The 19,600-nt window shown below is 17.5% G+C and overlaps 4 protein-coding genes across 4 annotated transcripts; 1 reads left to right on the forward strand and 3 right to left on the reverse strand.

Annotated features, from left to right (window-relative positions):
* Nucleotides 1-1,556: 1,556 nt before the first annotated feature.
* PADL01_1102300 (syntaxin, Qa-SNARE family) lies at nt 1,557-3,115 on the reverse strand (the record flags this gene model as incomplete). Its single annotated transcript, XM_028682474.1, has 4 exons — nt 1,557-2,327; nt 2,431-2,530; nt 2,818-2,858; nt 2,984-3,115. The coding sequence occupies 4 exons, from the start codon at nt 3,113-3,115 to the stop codon at nt 1,557-1,559; spliced, it is 1,044 nt and encodes a 347-aa protein (XP_028538748.1).
* A 1,182-nt stretch (nt 3,116-4,297) lies between these two features.
* PADL01_1102400 (chromatin remodeling protein) lies at nt 4,298-8,934 on the reverse strand (the record flags this gene model as incomplete). The annotated part of the gene is made up of 5 exons (XM_028682475.1): nt 4,298-4,339; nt 4,479-4,598; nt 4,702-4,941; nt 5,048-5,131; nt 5,281-8,934. 5 exons carry the CDS (start codon nt 8,932-8,934, stop codon nt 4,298-4,300), a joined length of 4,140 nt encoding a protein of 1,379 aa, XP_028538749.1.
* A 3,341-nt stretch (nt 8,935-12,275) lies between these two features.
* PADL01_1102500 (conserved Plasmodium protein, unknown function) lies at nt 12,276-15,508 on the reverse strand (the record flags this gene model as incomplete). The annotated part of the gene is made up of 2 exons (XM_028682476.1): nt 12,276-15,309; nt 15,411-15,508. The coding sequence occupies 2 exons, from the start codon at nt 15,506-15,508 to the stop codon at nt 12,276-12,278; spliced, it is 3,132 nt and encodes a 1,043-aa protein (XP_028538750.1).
* A 2,234-nt stretch (nt 15,509-17,742) lies between these two features.
* Nucleotides 17,743-19,201, forward strand: PADL01_1102600 (conserved protein, unknown function; the record flags this gene model as incomplete). The annotated part of the gene is made up of 2 exons (XM_028682477.1): nt 17,743-18,731; nt 18,916-19,201. 2 exons carry the CDS (start codon nt 17,743-17,745, stop codon nt 19,199-19,201), a joined length of 1,275 nt encoding a protein of 424 aa, XP_028538751.1.
* Nucleotides 19,202-19,600: the final 399 nt, after the last annotated feature.

Here is a 19,600-nt window from a genome sequence, read left to right on the forward strand (position 1 = left end):
TACCACAAAAAAATTTAAATAAAAAAAAATATAATAAAATTCAAGAATATAAAATAATATTTAATAACCGTTAAAAAGTAATATTTTTAAGGAGAAATATAAAATATACTAAACTAATATATAGGTATTATATACATATTTATAATCAAAAAATTAGAAAAAATTAAAAAAATTAAAAAAAGCATATATTAAATTATATATATATAATACAATATTATATCATATGTATTATTTTCAATTAAAATTTTTTTTTTTATAATTTATTTATTTTGATTTTTTTTTTTTTTTTTTTTAATTCAAGGCACTTACCTTTTTAATATATTTGTTCTCCTTAATAAAATATATACATATTATATATTTTAATATATATATATATATGGCTCCTATTATGAATATATTATATATATTATATATATAAAATATAATGCCCTATCTTAAGGTTTATACAAAAATTAATATTCACTTTTTTAAGTTGACTTTTTTTTATTATTCTAAAAACTTATATATTATTATAACAATATAACTTCTTTATTATATATATATATATATATATATATATATATATATATTTTGTGAGATAATTTTTATATCTTATAACTTATACAAATATATATATTATATAATAAACAATTCGAAAAAGGAAACTAACTATTCCTATTTTTTTACATTGAACAATCAAAAAAGATTAAATGAACAAATCTTTTAAGCCGTTACATAAATACTCCCATTTTATTAATAAAATGAATTATTATATTAATTATATTATTTATACAAATAATTATCATATCAATAATAAATAATAAAAACTAAAGTATTTAAATATTAATTGAATAAATTTTTGATGTAATATATATTGAGACTTTAAAGACATAAATAAATACGAAAATGAAAAGAACATCCAAGAAAAAGCAAGAGAAAAAAAAAAAATAATAAAATAACATCAATATATATAAATGTATGACATATTTTTATTACGTGCATCTATATTGTTTACCGATTTAAATTTATAATATAAAAATTATAAACAATACCCATGAAAATTTCTAATTAGATATTTATACACCTATAAATATATATCTCCTTGTTTTTTTTTACACTTTATATTGTTATTTAATAATATATTATAAAATATATGATGTTTCCATAAAATATAAAATAAAATAATTAATATATCATAATAAATAATATCGGATAAATAACATATAAACATAAGTATATATACATAAAAAAAAAAAAAAAAAAAAAAACCAAATCATAAAATATAAATATACAAAAATACGGATTGCTCAGTGAGCTTGTATATCTATATAAAAAATATTAAAAAAATAAAAAAATAAATGACACATATATATATATATTATAACAAATGGTAGTGTATAACGTTTTACATATTCATATGTATTACATAAAAAAAATAAACTATACATATGAACACAAAGTATATAAATAGGGTCTCCAAAATAAAGGATATAATAAATAAACACATATACAAATATATACATATATATATATATATATATATATATATATATATATATATATATATATTTTTCTTTTTAGATAATTCTAAATACTACCAAAATAATTATGATTAAAATTAAAATTAGAAATAATAGATATATAGTACATCTCAAACTACTAAAATATCTATTTCTTGCTATTTCAATTTCACGTCCAGACATCATTATATTATCATGTGTATTAACCATTTGTGAATCAATATTATCAATATTTTCTCCTTGAATATTTATTTGTTCAAATAATTCTTTATATAATTCTTGTATATTTATTATATCTTTATGTAATTTTTTAATTTCTTTATTTTTCTGAGATAATATTTCATTTTCTATATCTACAGTATTTATAGAAACAAATTGTTTCTCTTGACCATAATTATTATCTTCCTGTTGATAATTATCATTTTCTAAAAGATATTCATTAACATCATTTTTCTTATCTCCTGTAAATATATTACTTTTATATTTTTTTTTTTTTTTATATGCTCTTTCTTCTATAGTACTATCAACACTCTGGAATTCAGTACTATTATTATATTTACTATAAGAAGTTTCATAATTATTTTCATAAAAATTATAATCATATATATTCACATTATATTTATCTATATTTGTATCATAATTAGAATTGCTCTTACGAGAAAAATTATTTAAAGAATCATATTCCATATTCTCTTCTACATTATAATTTTTTGTTGATAAATCATTCAATATCGTTTTATTAATATAATTTTTTGAAGCCTTTTGAAAATTATTCACAGCTTCTAAATATGAATTCGATAACCTTTGTAACATTAATTTTGCTCGTACCTACAAAATGGATAAATAAATAAATAAATAAATAAATATATATATATATATATATATATATATATATATATAAAATATGTTATGTATTTATTTCATTTATTACCTTCTCATGTTGAGGTACATTTTCAGTAATATTTTTATGATTCTTCAACTTCTTTTGTATCTCTTGTATTTTTAATTTACCCTCTTGAACTATTTCTTGTCTAAAAAAATATAAATAAAATAATTTGAATATATTACTAATATATATATATATATATATATATATATATATATATACTATTATTATTTTTTTATCTTAAATATATATAATTCAATAATCATTTGCTTCTTTTCATATTATAAACAGTTTGGAGGTACAAACTAGTCACCACCATTATATACATTTTATATATTGTAATAAAAAATATATTAAATGAATATATATATATATATATATATATATATATATATATATATATATATTTTTCCATTTAGGTTTTCTACTTACACTTTCTCTGAACTTTCAATGGAGTATGGTTCATTATCATTCTAAAAGAAAAAAAAATATATATATATAATATAAAATAATAAAACATTTAGATATATATATTTATATATATATGTAAATTCCGATTATAATCCATTTAATACAATTTTCTTCAGATATTTCTTACAATTCTAGAAATCCTTGAGGTATAAGATTTAATAACCCCAATATCATTTTGAATGTCAGAATTAAATTCAAAACTCATAACATCTTTATTACTAAACTTTTTATATTCTTTCTTTTTATTAGAATATGACATATTTTTTAAACATTTCTTCTTAAACAAAAAATTCAAACAAAAAAAATAAAAATTATAAAAAAAACAATCCTAATTCTTTTTTCTTACTATTTAAATACAAATATATATATAATATATATAGATGAAGAAAAAAAATAAAATAATAATAAAAATATATATATAAATATTAATAATATTATATTATTTATATAAAAGGCAAAGGAGAAAAAAAGAAGGTTATATATATATATAAAAAAAATTCTTAATTTATAATATTATTTATTATTATATGTTAATATTTTATAAAATATAAATGTTAAAAAAAAAAAAAAAAAATTAAAAATTAATAAAATAAGCACATATTTTTTTAAAGGAATTTAATATAAAAATTTATATATATAAATATATATATTACTTTTATTATATATATATATATATTATATATATAATATAATCTTAATATAATTATTATAATAATGCCCTATTTTATTTATATAATATTCTTTTTGTTCAGTACTTTTAAATAATATTATTTTTTACTTATATAATATATATATATAATTTTAATAAGAAAAAAAAAAAAAAAATTATTTTTTAATATTGTCATTACAAAAAAAAAAACAACAATGATAAAATAATAAAAATATATGTTTATATTTATTTAATATTAATAATTATATATATTGTTTACATATAAATATATGTATTAGTTTATTTGTTTCTTGTGCTTTTATTATTAATCTAAAATAAAAGAAAAAAAATTTGGTACAAAGTTATCAGAAAAAAAGGAAAATATTTTAATATATATAATATAAATATAAACATCTTGAACAAAAAAAAAAAAAAAAAAAAAAAAAAAAAGAAAAATTTAAATAAATAAAAATATAACAATAAAATGATATAAATCCCTAAGGGATAATGTTAAATGTAATCATAAATAAAAAAAAAAAAAAAAAAAATTAAAAAAAAATAACATATAACATATTCATTTATATATTTATTATATTTCTTTATTTTCTTAAATAACATTGCTGTATTTAAAAATATAGAAAAATAAAATATAAATATATATATATATTATTCAACATGAACATATATTAAATTTATAGTTTATATTTGATATCACATATAAATATATATCTATGCATAACACATTCATAATTTAGGGTTTTAAAAAAAAAATAAAATGGAATAATTTATTTTTCAAATTCGTCTTTTATCCTTATTAGTTAAGGGAATGGATTCCTGTAATTAAAGGGATAAAAAAAAAAAAAAAAAATTAATAAATCACATATGATAAATTAATATGTAAATTCTTATTTAATTACACACATGTAGTATATAAGGTTATTAAAATTATATAATTCTTTTTTTTTTTTTATACCTTTTTTGCATATAATTCGGCAATAGCATCAACTATTAACCTACATCGATATTCAACATTTTCGAATGGGGTTGTTGCATACTTAAAAAAGTTATAAGCCTCTGGCCAATAATAGGGGGTCTAAAAAAAAAATAAATAAATATATAATTACATATATATATATATATATATATATTATTAAAATATATTCAATATAATATAAAAATATTTTGAATTGACATACCAAAATGTGTATATTTTTAATGTGAACCACTCCTTGTTGATATAATAACCACAACAATATTTTATTTTCTCTATTATAATAAGCTATTTCTTCATCCTTTAAAACATTTGTTTCGTTTTCAGATTTCACCTCTTCTGTTATATTTAATACTTCTCTCTTTTCAATAAAATCATATCTCAAATTTGACGGTAGTTGTAATTTTTCTATACTATCAACTCCTTCTGAGAGTTGTTTCTCAACCTAAAAAAAAAAATATATTAAAAAAAAAAATTAAATATATATATAATATATATATATATATAATATACATAATTATATATAAATATATATTTATTTAAAATATTACAAATTCGGTAATCATATCGTTTTCTTCTTCTATAATTTTTTTCTGTAGATCTGATCTTCTAATTTTATCAAAAAGTCTTACACCCTAAAAAATAAAAATAAATATATACATATATATATATATTTATGTGAATTTATGAACATATACAGTTATATACATTTTAATATATTATATTTAAGTGTCATTATTATATATATATATATTTATTTATTTATTTATTCATTATGTATTACCCCCTTAATTTGGTCGTATTTTCTAAAGAATACACTCAAATATGCTTTTATATCATCCATAGATTTTTTCGAATTACTAAAATATTTTTCATATATATATTCAACTTCATTAGTACCATATATTATTAAACCACTCATCAATTTATTAAATTCAGCTTTATTCCATTTTGAAAAACCTTGTTTCATCAATTCTTGTTTTTGCATTTTTATTTTTTCTATATCTACACTAGCTATATCACATTCTACATTTATATTTTTGGTTTGTTTTCCTTTCTTTAATTTTTTATTCTTCAAAGTAGTACTTTTATTATTATTATGATTAACCTTTTCTGGAAAATTTTTCTTTATATAATTTGTTACTTGTATATAACAATTTTTTACATTTCTGTCTTTAAATTTGATCATTTGTAATTTTTTTCCTGATTCAAAAAGGGACATAATTTTCTTCTTAAAATATTGTTGATCATCAATACTGCTAATACTAGTTGTTATATTATTATTATTATTAATGCTGTTGATATTGTTTATATAAGTACCTTTCATATTATAATCAGTACTCATAAAACTACTTTTTTTATAATCCTTATCATTAGAATTAACATCTGATTGTGTTCCAATTTTTGATAATTCTTCCTCTTTTATATCCTTATGTTCAACAAATATACTTGGATTGATCAAAGTAATTATCTGATATATATTTTTTGCATGTTTATCTAAAAATTCATTAAAGGTTACAATTTTTTCATAATCCTTCTCTTCATTTTGTGCTTCTATAAGTACATTGATTTTTTCTTGATTCATCATATAATTATTCCATTTATCCTCTATTTTTTCTAACTCATCTAATTTTTCTACATTAAAAAATTGGAAATCATGACCACCTCTAGCTTCAGCTCTCCATCCATGAAGTACCATTTTTTTTTTATTTACTCTACCACATGTTGTGTTGATTACTTTCCATTTACTTTTTCTTTCTCCTAAATCTAAAAAGGTCATATTCTTCTTATTATTTTTTAAAAACTTCTTTATAGTTTTCCTAATTTTATTAATATTCTTTTTTTTCTTTTTCTTTTTTTTCACACCATTTTCTTCCACATCTTCATCTGCAGAAGCACCATCTACATGTTCCTCTCCTGAACCTGATGAATCTTCTTCATCTGTTGATTCCTCCGAAGGTTCCTTTTCTAAATTATTATACATATTCAAACCACCATCTAATGATATATTAGATAGATCAAAAATATTTTCTAAATTTTTTAATTTTTTTTCAATTTCAATTGTTCTCTTTTCTGCATCAGCTAGAATTATATCAATATCTTCATCAGATATGGAGGATATATCTTGTGTCTTATAAACTTCAGGTGCCCCAAAATTTAATATATCATGTAATTCTTGTTTATTATTTTCTTTAGCACTATTTAAATTTAATTTCCCTTTTTGAATAATTAAAGAATCTAATTTTAACTTCTTTGCAGCTCTTTCTACAATCTTCTCTTCCACAGAGTTTTGAGTAACAAATCGATAGACAATAACTCTTTTTTTTTGACCTATACGATGAGCCCTATCCATAGCTTGTATATCCATTTGTGGGTTATAATCTGAGTCAAATAAAATAACTATATCAGCAGTTGTTAGGTTAATACCAATACCACCAGCTCTTGTTGATAATAAGAAAATAAAATATTTACTATTAGGTTCATTAAATTGATTAATACGAATTTGTCTTTCATCTCCTGGTGTTGAACCATCAATTCTTAAATAAGGATAATTTTTCCATCTACAATAATCATCAATAATATCTAACAATCTAGTCATCTGTGAAAAGAGTAATACTCTTGAATTTTCTTTTTTTAATCTAGGTAATAATTTATCTAATAAGGACATTTTTCCAGAGGTTTCTATTAAATGATTACCTTCAATATATGGTGGTTCTTCAATACCATCAAATAAATAAGGATGATTACAACATTTTCTTAACTGCATTAAAATATTAAGCATTTGATTTTTACTACCAGTCATAGCATTTAATACATCAATATTTTTACTTAATATATCAGAATATAATTTCTTTTGTAATTTAGACATACCAACAAATATATATATTTCTCTTTTTGGTGGTAAAGATTGCTCTACTTCAACTTTCAATCTTCGAAGCATAAAAGGTTTTAATATAGTATGTAATTGTGTAATTATTTCACTTTGTTTATTATCATTCGTACTAATTTTTGATATATTAAATAAATTATCAAACTCTTCTGAGTTATCAAAGATTTTTGGCATCAAAAAATTTAAAAGAGACCATAATTCTTTTAAATTATTATGTAAAGGAGTACCAGTTATCAATAATCTATTTTCAGATCTTAAGAAACGTACAGATGAACTCAATACACTCTTTTCATTTTTAATTCTATGTGCTTCATCTATAACTAAAAAAAACCAATCTATATCATATAATGCACTCTTATCTTTTATCACAATTTCGTAAGTTGTTAATAATACATCAAAATCTGAATGTAATAAAGTCCTATTTAATTCTTTTCTTTGATCTTTATTTCCATAATATTTAAAAGCTTTCATAGGTGTACACCACTTCTTTATTTCTTCATACCAATTATCTAATGTTGATCTAGGACATATAATAATACTCTTCTTTTTTATATTCTTATTAAATCTTAAATAACATAATAAACTAATAGTTTGTAATGTCTTACCTAAACCCATTTCATCAGCTAATATACCATTTATTTTAAAACGATATAATTGATATAACCAATTAAGACCTTCTAATTGATATGGTTTCATCGTTCCATTAATATTCATTGGTTGTTTTAAAATAATAGCTTCATCTTCTTCATTAGCATCTTTTAATAACATAAAATCTTCTTCTTTTTCTGTTAATAAACAGCGTCCTTTTTTACTACTTTTCATTTGTGCATTCATTTTTAATCTTTGTCCAGCTAATTTTTCTGTATATCGTTTTGTTTGTGCCAGTAGTTGTTCTAGTTTTTCTTGTAAATAGTTGGGTTTCTCCTCACTATTATCATTATTATTAAAAGTATCATTATTATGAGTATCATTATTATTAAAAGTATCATTATTATTAAAAGTATCATTATTATTATTATTATTATTATTATCATTATTAGCACTAATATTAGTTGAACCCTTTTCATTATCATTCATTTCCATGTAACTATCTTTTTTATTCATAATTCCATCTTCTTCATTATTAATATATGACATATCATTTAATTTCCTTTTCTTCATATGTTCATTCATCTGTTCAAAATTCTCTTCATTATTATTCAAATAACTTTTTCTTTTATCATCATGGGTTATATGTTTATCATTATCATTAGCTTCTTCAACATATGAATTCAATTTTCTATTAATCAAGTTCTCATTCATATTATTACCATCTTGTGTAATATTATTTATATCATTAGAACTAGCACTTAATTTATTCAAATTGAATCCCTCACAATCTTTATCTTTATTATTTACATCATTATTAAAATCTCTTTGAACAAAATCATTGGATTCTTTATCATAATTTTCATTATTTTCATCGTTATTAACACTTCCCACGTCGTTTTTATTTTCCTCATTTACATCATTATTACTTTTGAAATAATCTCGAACATTTCGAAACATTTTGAAACACTTTTTTTATATTTATTTAATGATAATTTATTTCTTATTTTATATTTCTTTTTACAACCTCTCTCTTTCGGTTTATTAATATATCTTTTTATTTTAAAACTTCAAAAAAAAAAATTTATGTAACCAAAAGTAGAATAATTCTTTTAAGTATTAAATCATACAAAGGTATATTAAGATATATCTGTTTTATTATATAATATATTTTTTTTTTATATATTGATATAAAAAACATATACTTAAATATCAATAACAATAAAAAAATAAAAAAAATATATATATATATATATATATATATATATATTATTTCATATATGTTTTTTTTTTTTTTTCCTTTTTCTTGTACGTCTAAAAATTTTAATTATATTATATTTGCATAACACGCTATATATATAATATTCATTTATTTGTTTTAAAAAATAAAAGAAGAAAAAAAAAAAAAAAAAAACGACAACATATATTTATATATATATTATATCACTATGCACTAGTCATATCGTCTCTTTATATTATCATACATAAAATTATATATGTATTATTAATCATTTAAATACAGATAACTTTTTTTCTCTTATATTTTTTATTTATTATTATATTTATGTTAAGCAAATATTAAAAAAAAAAAAAAAAAAAAAAAAGAAAGAAAAAGAAAAAGAAATCATTGACATAAAATATTTATAATAAATTAACGATATAGTTTAAATATTATATATAACAAAAACACATTTAATTTTATACAACTTTTATATTATTTTGGAAAATATATAAAATAATATATCATGTACACAAAAGTATAAACAATTTATATTTCTTGTAATTATATGAATATATTTATATATTACAGTTTTAATTTATCTCTATTAATATTATTATTATTATCATTATATATATATATATATTACATTCATTTACTTTATATGTATTTATCCTTCTAATTTTCTTTTTTATTTATATTTTTTATATATAATAAATACTTTATAATTTTAAGTTTTATATTATTTTTTTTTTTATTTTCAAAAATAATTAAAAATTTTCCGTTTCCCTCTATATAAAAAAATATAAATATAAATATACTTTATATATATATATAAATATTAATATATATTATATATATGTATATATTAAAAAATATTTTTTACTGTTTTAATAATAATAATAATTTTTTTTATTTCTTTTAAGTTACTGATATAATTAAAAAAAAAAAAAAAAAAAAAAAAAATGTATATAATTTAAGATACTTTTCATTAATATATAAATATATATATTAAAAAACATACATTATAAAATATTAATATATAATTATATATAATATAATATATATATATAATAATATTATATTATATATATATATATATATATATATATATAATATATATTTAAATATTTATATATGAATATTATATATAATTATTATTTTAACTTTATTATTATTATATTATATATAAATATTATTTTGTGTCCCCCATTATTAATTCTTGAAAAAACATTTTAAATATACTTAAAATATTATATATATAATAATATTATATATATAATATATTTTTTTATTTATTATATAATTATATATATGCAATAATATATATATAGTATTATTATTTATTGTATGTTCAAAAATAAATTATATATATATATATATATATATATATATATATATTATATAATCATATACATATAAACATTAATATAATATTATTATTAAAAAATCATCATAAGCAATTATATAATATAATATAATATAATTTGTATACATTAATATTTTTATTTATTTATTATATATATATATATATAATATATATTAAGTACGTATTTAATAAAAATATTATTTTACCCTATAATTAGAAGAAGCGTATCATATATACATAAAAATTTTATGTATATAAATATATTTCCCCTATTACCATATAAGGCGTAACAAAAAAAAAAAAAAAAAAAAAAAAAAAAAAAATTAAAATATTATATTTATATATAAATGAATTATATTAAAAATAAACTTTCATTCAAATCCGTTGTAAACATATATTATATATGTATATTATCGTTTTTAATTATTCGTAAAAAAAAAAATAATAATAATTATATTTTTGCATGTTTAATATAATAAAAAAATCATAATACAACTTAGTATTATAATAATTTATTATGTTAAAAATATTCATAAATACATATATTATAATATACATATAATTATCATAAAAAAAAAATGACATTAAATATATAAGAATATCCATCCGATATTATTATTAATATAATTATTATATATATATATTATAATATTTATCCTCTTTATTTTTGTTTATAAATATGCTAATGTTAAATATTAATTTGATATGCCATAATGAATATCATTTTTTTTTTTTTTTTTTTTTTAATATTATTAATATATTTCAAATAAAGAAATGTTTTACATTTAATATAAATATGTGTATTGAATTAATATATGTTTATACATATATATAATAGATAGTTGTAAATATTTTATTAAGGTGTATGAATAAAATAAATCATTATATATATATATATATATATATATTATATATTTATATAGTGGCTAATATTAAATAAGTGTTGATACTCTTTAATTGTGTCTTAATCCATGCTAGTTTTATAATTTTTTTTTTCTTTTTTTTTAATTATTTCCTATTTGATAAAAAAATATAAACAAGTGTGTTCTTTTTACAAATAATTAAAATAATATTAAAAAGAATATATATGTAGATAATATCAATTTCAAGGAAAGGTATTTTAAAATTTTTGTAAACACATTAAATATCTCCTGATATAACAAAAAATAAATTAAATAAAAAATATATACATCATATATTATATATATATATGTGTGTAGGTATCCATAATTTTTGGAGATATATTTTATCATAGGTTACTTTTTTGAATATTATAAATTTCAGGTTTTCATTTAATTTAAAAATGAAATGTTAAAAAATGAATAAATAAATAAATAAAAAAAAAAAAAAAAAAGAAAAAAAAACATACATATATTATATATATATATATATATATATATATATATATATATATATGTGTTAACAAAAAAGAACAAGGTTGAAAAATAAAATAATAAACAACTTGAATTTATTTATGATCATTTTATAGGTATTTGTTGTCCATATTAAAAATAAAAAGAATAAAAAAATAATAACATTTTTATACACGATATGATATAAAAATAAAAAGATATATACATATATAAATATATTTATATATAGAAACTTAAAAAAAATAAAAATCAAGAAACAATGAAATCTTTACAAATATAACTGTTTTTTTTTTTTTTTTTTTTTTTTTTTTATGCAGTCTCTAAATTATCACAACTTATTTTATTTCTTCTTTACATTATTTTTATTATTATCGTCATTTAAGAAATTGTTATAATATTGCAGATAGTACTTTTTATATTCATTATTTATATTTTTATTATCCATTTTAATATAATTCAAAGTAATATTTTTATTGGTAGCAATATCTATAACTTGGAAAAAGAATTTCCTAGATACTGGATCATTTTTTAAATTGAATGAATGAAAAATTTTATTTAATAACAGTTCAATTTGACAAATAGATAAACCGAAATTTATCATACTATTATAAAAATTGAAATATTTAAAAAAGAAAAAATAATTTTTAATTAACAATTCTTTATTTTCATATCTTAGTTTTTCTAATAAAACCATTTCTTGTATTATTTCTGATATAATAATTAAGATACTCACTTCCCAAAATTTTATATTATTCCATATATTGTGTGTATATAAAAATTTACCTAGAAGAATTTTTTTTTTTTTCTTACTACAAATATTATCGTCCTTTTCAACCAAAATATTATTATTACTATTATTATTATTATTGAGGTGGCTACTATAATTTGTTTCATTCACTTGTTCTTCATTCTGTTTATTGTTTACTTTATTCAGATCAGTTTCTATATCTTCATTCTCTTCCATGTTGTTATCAATACACATACTAACCCTATCATTTAATTCTTTAGAACCATTTTTATTACATTCATATATATTTACAATACTTTTACTATTATCTCTAGAAACATCCTTATTATCATCTTCTAAATTCTCCATATCAATCTGATGATCCATTTTTTTGTTCTTTAAATTTTCACTCGAATCACATATTAAAAAGGAGGATGATGAAAAGGTATCTTTTTTTTTGTTATTGTTTTTATACTCATCAGACATATTAATGTCCTTGTTTATAGAATTGTCTTCATTCATTTTATGAATATTTATATTTTTCTTTATATTCCCATTTACATTATATATAATATTATTATTTAATATTTTCTTTTTTTTTTTTTGGTTATTCTCTTTTACTTTTTCATTAAAAGGATATTTAGACAACAACATATTTATGTCATCCACTTCAAATTCACAAAAAAAATTTTCAGAAGCAACCAAAATATAAATACAAGACCAATAATCTAAATGCAAATTACAATAATCTAATAATATTAAAATAATTTTTGCAAATATAACTATACTTTTAACATTAACAAAAAAAACTCTCTTCTTTTTAATAAAATCAATTAAACACTCACAAAATAAAAATCGATTTCTATAAATATTAAAATGGCTAGTTATATTAAAATCTGATATTTTATCAAAATTTCCAAAAAATAAATTTTTAATATAATAACGAAAAAATATTTTCATTCTTTTCACATTATTATTTATATTAGGTGAAACAACTACACAACCATTCTCATTCGTATCACCACTATATTCAGTAACACATTCAAATTTTTCATAGATATTTTTTATATATTTATAACTATAATCTGATTCTATATCACTTTCGCTTTTCTCACTAGAGATAAATGACTTTTCATTATTATTATTGTTATTTCGGTGATTATGTGTGTTGTTTTGTTTTTTACTTTTATTTTCCTTATCAAAATTGTCAGCTCCCTGCTCTTTATTCTTACTATAAAATGAATCCTTTTCTTCCTCCTTTTTTATATTATCTGAATCTTTTATATACACATTATCATCATTTTCAAAAAAATCTACTCTACGTGAAATATCAATTACATTTTTATAATTTTCTTTTTTATGATCATCCTCATTTAAATTGACAATGTTTTTTTTTTCCCCCATCTCATTACAATCATATGTAACTTTGTCATCTACATCTTTGTCATCTAAAACTTTGTCATCTACAATATCTTCATCATCGTCCTCCTCATCTTCATCATCGTCCTCCTCATCTCCATCATCGTCCTCCTCTTCTTCTTCATCTTCCTTTTCATCCTCCTTTTTATTAAAAAACACTATCTCGTTAAATATATTCGTATATATATTATTAAAATTGTGACTATTTTTAATATTATTATTTTGTATCAGATTTTTATACATATTAACATTAAAAAAGGACGATATAAAATTTGTGTATCCCTTTTTATTATGATTAGTATAATCCACTTGCATTTCATCATTCAAAGGAATATTTTGATCTAGATGTTTTTTATTTATATTATATAAGTCATTAAAATAATCTATAAGCATAGGCCAAGAAACAATATTATTATAGAAAATTAAATCTTCATTTTCTTTTTTTTGATTAATATTAGAATGTGATGCACAATATTCTTCAATTTCTTTATATGCATTGATATCTTTAAAAACATCAATACAAGAATTTATATCATATTGTATATTTCTTATATATGATGTAAAGAATATTAAATATTTCATAATATTATCCTTAACACATGATATTCTTTTATGATCCATAGATTCTAATGAATATAATATACTTTTTAATCTTTTTTCTTTATTTAATTCTACAGAATTTATATTATTAATTGTATTTTTATATTCATATTCTTTCTTCTTTGCAAATAAATATTTATTAATACAACTAGTAGATAATTCAATTCTTTTTAAAGGATGGAAATATCGACTATTATGAAAAATATTAATACAATCTATTAAATTCTCATATGCATAAACACAATTCTCAATATTTTTAACACTTTCTTTTCTTGTCCTTTCAACAATTTTATCATTTTCTATACCATCAACTTTAATCTGATCAAAAACATTCTTATGATTAATTAAAGTACTATTTAAAGTATTATTTAATATTTCACATTCCATATAATTTACAAAATCTTTTATTTGTTCACATCTTCTTTCGATATTCTTTCTTAAACTAATAATTCCATTATTAATACCTGATGATTCATTATCAAATACTTGAAACATATTACATAAATTTTTTAAATTATTTTCATATTCTTTCTCTATTCTTATCATTTCTGAAAATATCTTGCTTAAATTTTCGCAACAGTTTCTTCCTTCTTCGACTCTTTTCAGAGCCTTCTTCCAGTCATATATGCTGAAAAGAAAAAGAAAAAAAATAAATAAAATCATATATATATATATATATATATATATATGTGTATATAATATATATATTTTTTTTTTTTTTATACATACAAGGTACTTTCAAAATTCCTCAGGTTCTCTTCATTCTTATCATTTTGTTTTATATTCTCAAGTGAACCCACATCATCTCTTTTTTCACTACAAGCCATATCTGCCTATATCCTTTAAAAAAATAATAATATTATTATATATTAATATTTTTCTTATTTTAAAGCATATAGGAGTCTTATAATATTTGACATATATATATATTAAATATACTATTACAATAATAATTATTATATTATCTCAATATTGAAATATCTATATATGTGACAATATGTTATTGTCCATGTATATATATTTATATATATCACAATAAAATTAAAATTTTATCATATCTAAATGAATATTTTAATACTTTAAAATGATATATATATATATATATATATATATTATGTTGATAAAATTATTTTTTTTTTTTTTTTTCTTCTTGCTTCTTTTTAATGCCTTATTATCTTTAAAAATTAAATAAAACCTTCACATAAAAATATTTTACTTTTAGATTTTTATTAATCAATCATATATATATATATTTATTTATTTATTTGAATTATATAAAAGAATTAAATTGTAACGTCATATTTTATATTTATCAAATCTTATAAAAAAAAAAAAAAAAAATTAATATGTATCATGAGGAGAATAATAAACCTTACACAATACTATTATTCATCACAATTTCTAAATACATATAATAATCATTATATACTAAAAAAAAAAAAAAAAAAAAAAAAGAAAGAATTCGTAAGAAACAATAAGAAAACAAAATTGGGAAGGAAACAAATAAAATAAATAAATGATATTAAAAAAAAAAAAAAAAAAAAAAAAAAAAAAAAAAAAGTATTCGTAAGAAACAATAGGGAAATAACTTCACATAATTATCATTTCCTCATATATACATTTTATTTTTAAATAAAACCTTTCCCTATTTTTTTATTATTATTATTTTTTTTTAATTGGAAAATGAAATATCTATATAATTAGATAATTTAAAAAATATATATATAATAAATAAATATATATATATATATTTTTTATATATATTATCAAATTTGTTTTATTTTATTTCATAAAGTAAAAATATTATCCGTAAAATACCGTCCCACGAAAATATATATATATATATATATATATATATATATATAATAATAGTACAAATTTATGTGTAAACTAATATATATAATCATATATTTTATATATATATATATATAATATCGCATGAACGAATAAGAATCTTTTGACTTACAATAATTATTAGATCTAATTATTATATATATATAATATTATTATGTTATAATAAAATAAATATATATTTTTATATTCAGTAATACTAATATTTAAAATTTTCAAATTAAATAAATATTATACATAATATATTTTATTATATTTGTACAAATAAAAAAAAAAATATATAAATATATATATAATAATATATCAAAAAAATAAGCGTCTTGACTTTCTTTTTATGTCCATAAACTATTCATATTAAAAAAAATATATATATATATTATATATATATATATATATAATATATATAAATTATACATATTATATATATTCATATAAAATATATGCGCATACTTCTTAATTTTTTTCCTTTTGAAACTCTCTTCCTCTATTTCACGTTTAATTTTATTTCCTTTATTTTATAATATATTATATATATAATATAATAATCCTTATATATTTTTTTTTATATAATATTTAAAAATTATTATTTTATTTTATTTTTTTTTTATATAATATTCATTATATATTTATTTGTACATCTTATACATTATTGTATGTATACAATAATATAATTTCTTTTTCGTTTTTTAATTTTTTTACTTTTTTTTTTTTTTTTTTTCCCCCCTTGTTCTTGAAAAAATAAAATAAATCAGCGAAACAAAAAATAAGATCACATTATTTCCATATTGATATTGAAACTTAAAAATATATATTACAAAGGATAATATTTTACATAATATATATAAAATACATATATATAAAAATATATATATAATATATATATAATATATATTCATAATAAATATATACTTTATTATTAAAATTGTTATATATATATATATATATATATATTTTATAATATTTATGTATAACAAAAAAAACCAAAAAAGTGGAAATAATAATAATATTGTTTTTCCAAGAAAGAGAATAAAATTATACAAAAATATTTTCCTCTTCACATAAATATATATATATTATATATATATATATATATTTTTTTATATATATATTTTTTATATATATATTTTTTATGTATATATAATTTTATGAATTCATTTTATATGTTTAATATTATATTTTTATACCACTAAAAAGAAAAAAAAAAAAAAAAATGAAAACTAATATCTTTACATCCTTGATATCCTTTTTCATTTTGTTGCTTGTATGTAAAGCTTATAATACTACGTCGTTACTAGAAAGCATAAAACATGATCTTCAGATTGTAAATAATTCTAACTTTAATACAGTAATAAATAAGTTTAGGAATGAGAAAGTATTTGCAGTTTTATTTTTTAAAAAGTCCAATAAGGATATAAAAAATATAATAAAAAATTATAATGATGTAGCATCAAAATTTAAAGGGATATTAACATTATGTGTTGTTGATTGTGATGAAAATGCATCTCTTTGTGAGAGTGAGCTATCATTATATGTACCAGATTATAAGAGTAGTAATACACATCACTTTTTAATATATCCTATAAATCCAATGCCAAAGTTTGTATTTAATGATGAAATTACAGAAAGTAATATTAAAAAATATACATATTTAATACCTTCAAAAATTGATGTTATTAAAGATACACAATCATTTAATGTATTCTTATCAAAACATGAAAATATGCCAAAAGTACTTATATTTAGTAATAAAAAAAAACCAAATTATGTTCTTAATGCCTTAAGTAATAGCTTCAATAAAAAATTAATGTTTGCTTATATTAATAATGAAAATGAAGAATTAGTTTCTAAATATAATGTAAAAAATTTCCCAACCATATTATTGCTCAAAAAAAATAAAGTTGTTGATACATATAAAGGAAAACAAAATTATATTAACATTTTTGATTGGCTTAATGTATATTCTGAAACATTTGTCCTAGGAGGAGGATTTGATATATCTCCAGATAAAACTAATGAAAAACCATGGAAATTTGAATTAATTCCAAAATTTACAAAACTATCTCATGGAGATATATGTTTTAAAAAAGCTGACAAGGGATTGTGTTTAATTTATTTAAAAGAAGGAGAAAAATTAGAAAAAAGTGAAATAGACATGTTGCTCTCTCTAAAGGAAAAATTCAAACCACACATAGACGGAAGGTAATCAAACTGGAAATAAATATATATGTATATATATATGTATATATATATGTATATATATATGTATATATATATGTATATGTGTTTATATGCCGAGTCATTATATAATAACATTCTGTATGTAAATAAATGTATACATAAATTTATATATATATATATATATATATATATATTTTTATTTTAGGGGTATAAATTTCCGATTCATGTGGATTGATATTGCTATGGAAACACATTTCCGATCCCTCCTTGAATTCAAAAAGTATCCATCAGTTGTTGTTTTTAATCCATACAAAAGAATAAGATACGCAAAATTGAATGAAGACTTAACAGCAACTAAAGAAAACATTGAAAAACTTTTAGAAAAAATTTCAGGAGGTGATGCTAAATTTACAATGCTTAAAGGACAAACACTTCCAGAATTCATACAAGACCCAAGCACAGCCAAGCAAAATGAAAAAGATGAATTGTAAATATGAAAATATTGGGAACAAAATATATAAACATATATTAAATATGGGTATATTAAGTGCACACAAAATAAAGATATAACTAAATGAACATATATATATATATATATATATATGGACATATTTATTTATGTGCATTATTTTTTTTTTTTTTTATAAATAATACATAATATACATATTTTTGAAATGTTTATATATTTTATATAATATTTCGTTTATTTTTTTTTATTATCTTTTTTTTTTTCTTTTTTTTTTATTTATTTATTTTTTTTTTTTTCTTTGCATCCCATTCTGATTATCTTTCAACATTTCTACATTGTGAAGAAAATAATATTTCATATATATCATTTTCTAACCAAAAAAAAAATCTAACCTATTTTTATGTTTTTTAAAAACGAAAAA

Source organism: Plasmodium sp. gorilla clade G2, assembly GCF_900097015.1.
Source record: "Plasmodium sp. gorilla clade G2 genome assembly, chromosome: 11".
In the NCBI taxonomy this organism is placed as follows: domain Eukaryota; phylum Apicomplexa; class Aconoidasida; order Haemosporida; family Plasmodiidae; genus Plasmodium; species Plasmodium adleri (nom. inval.).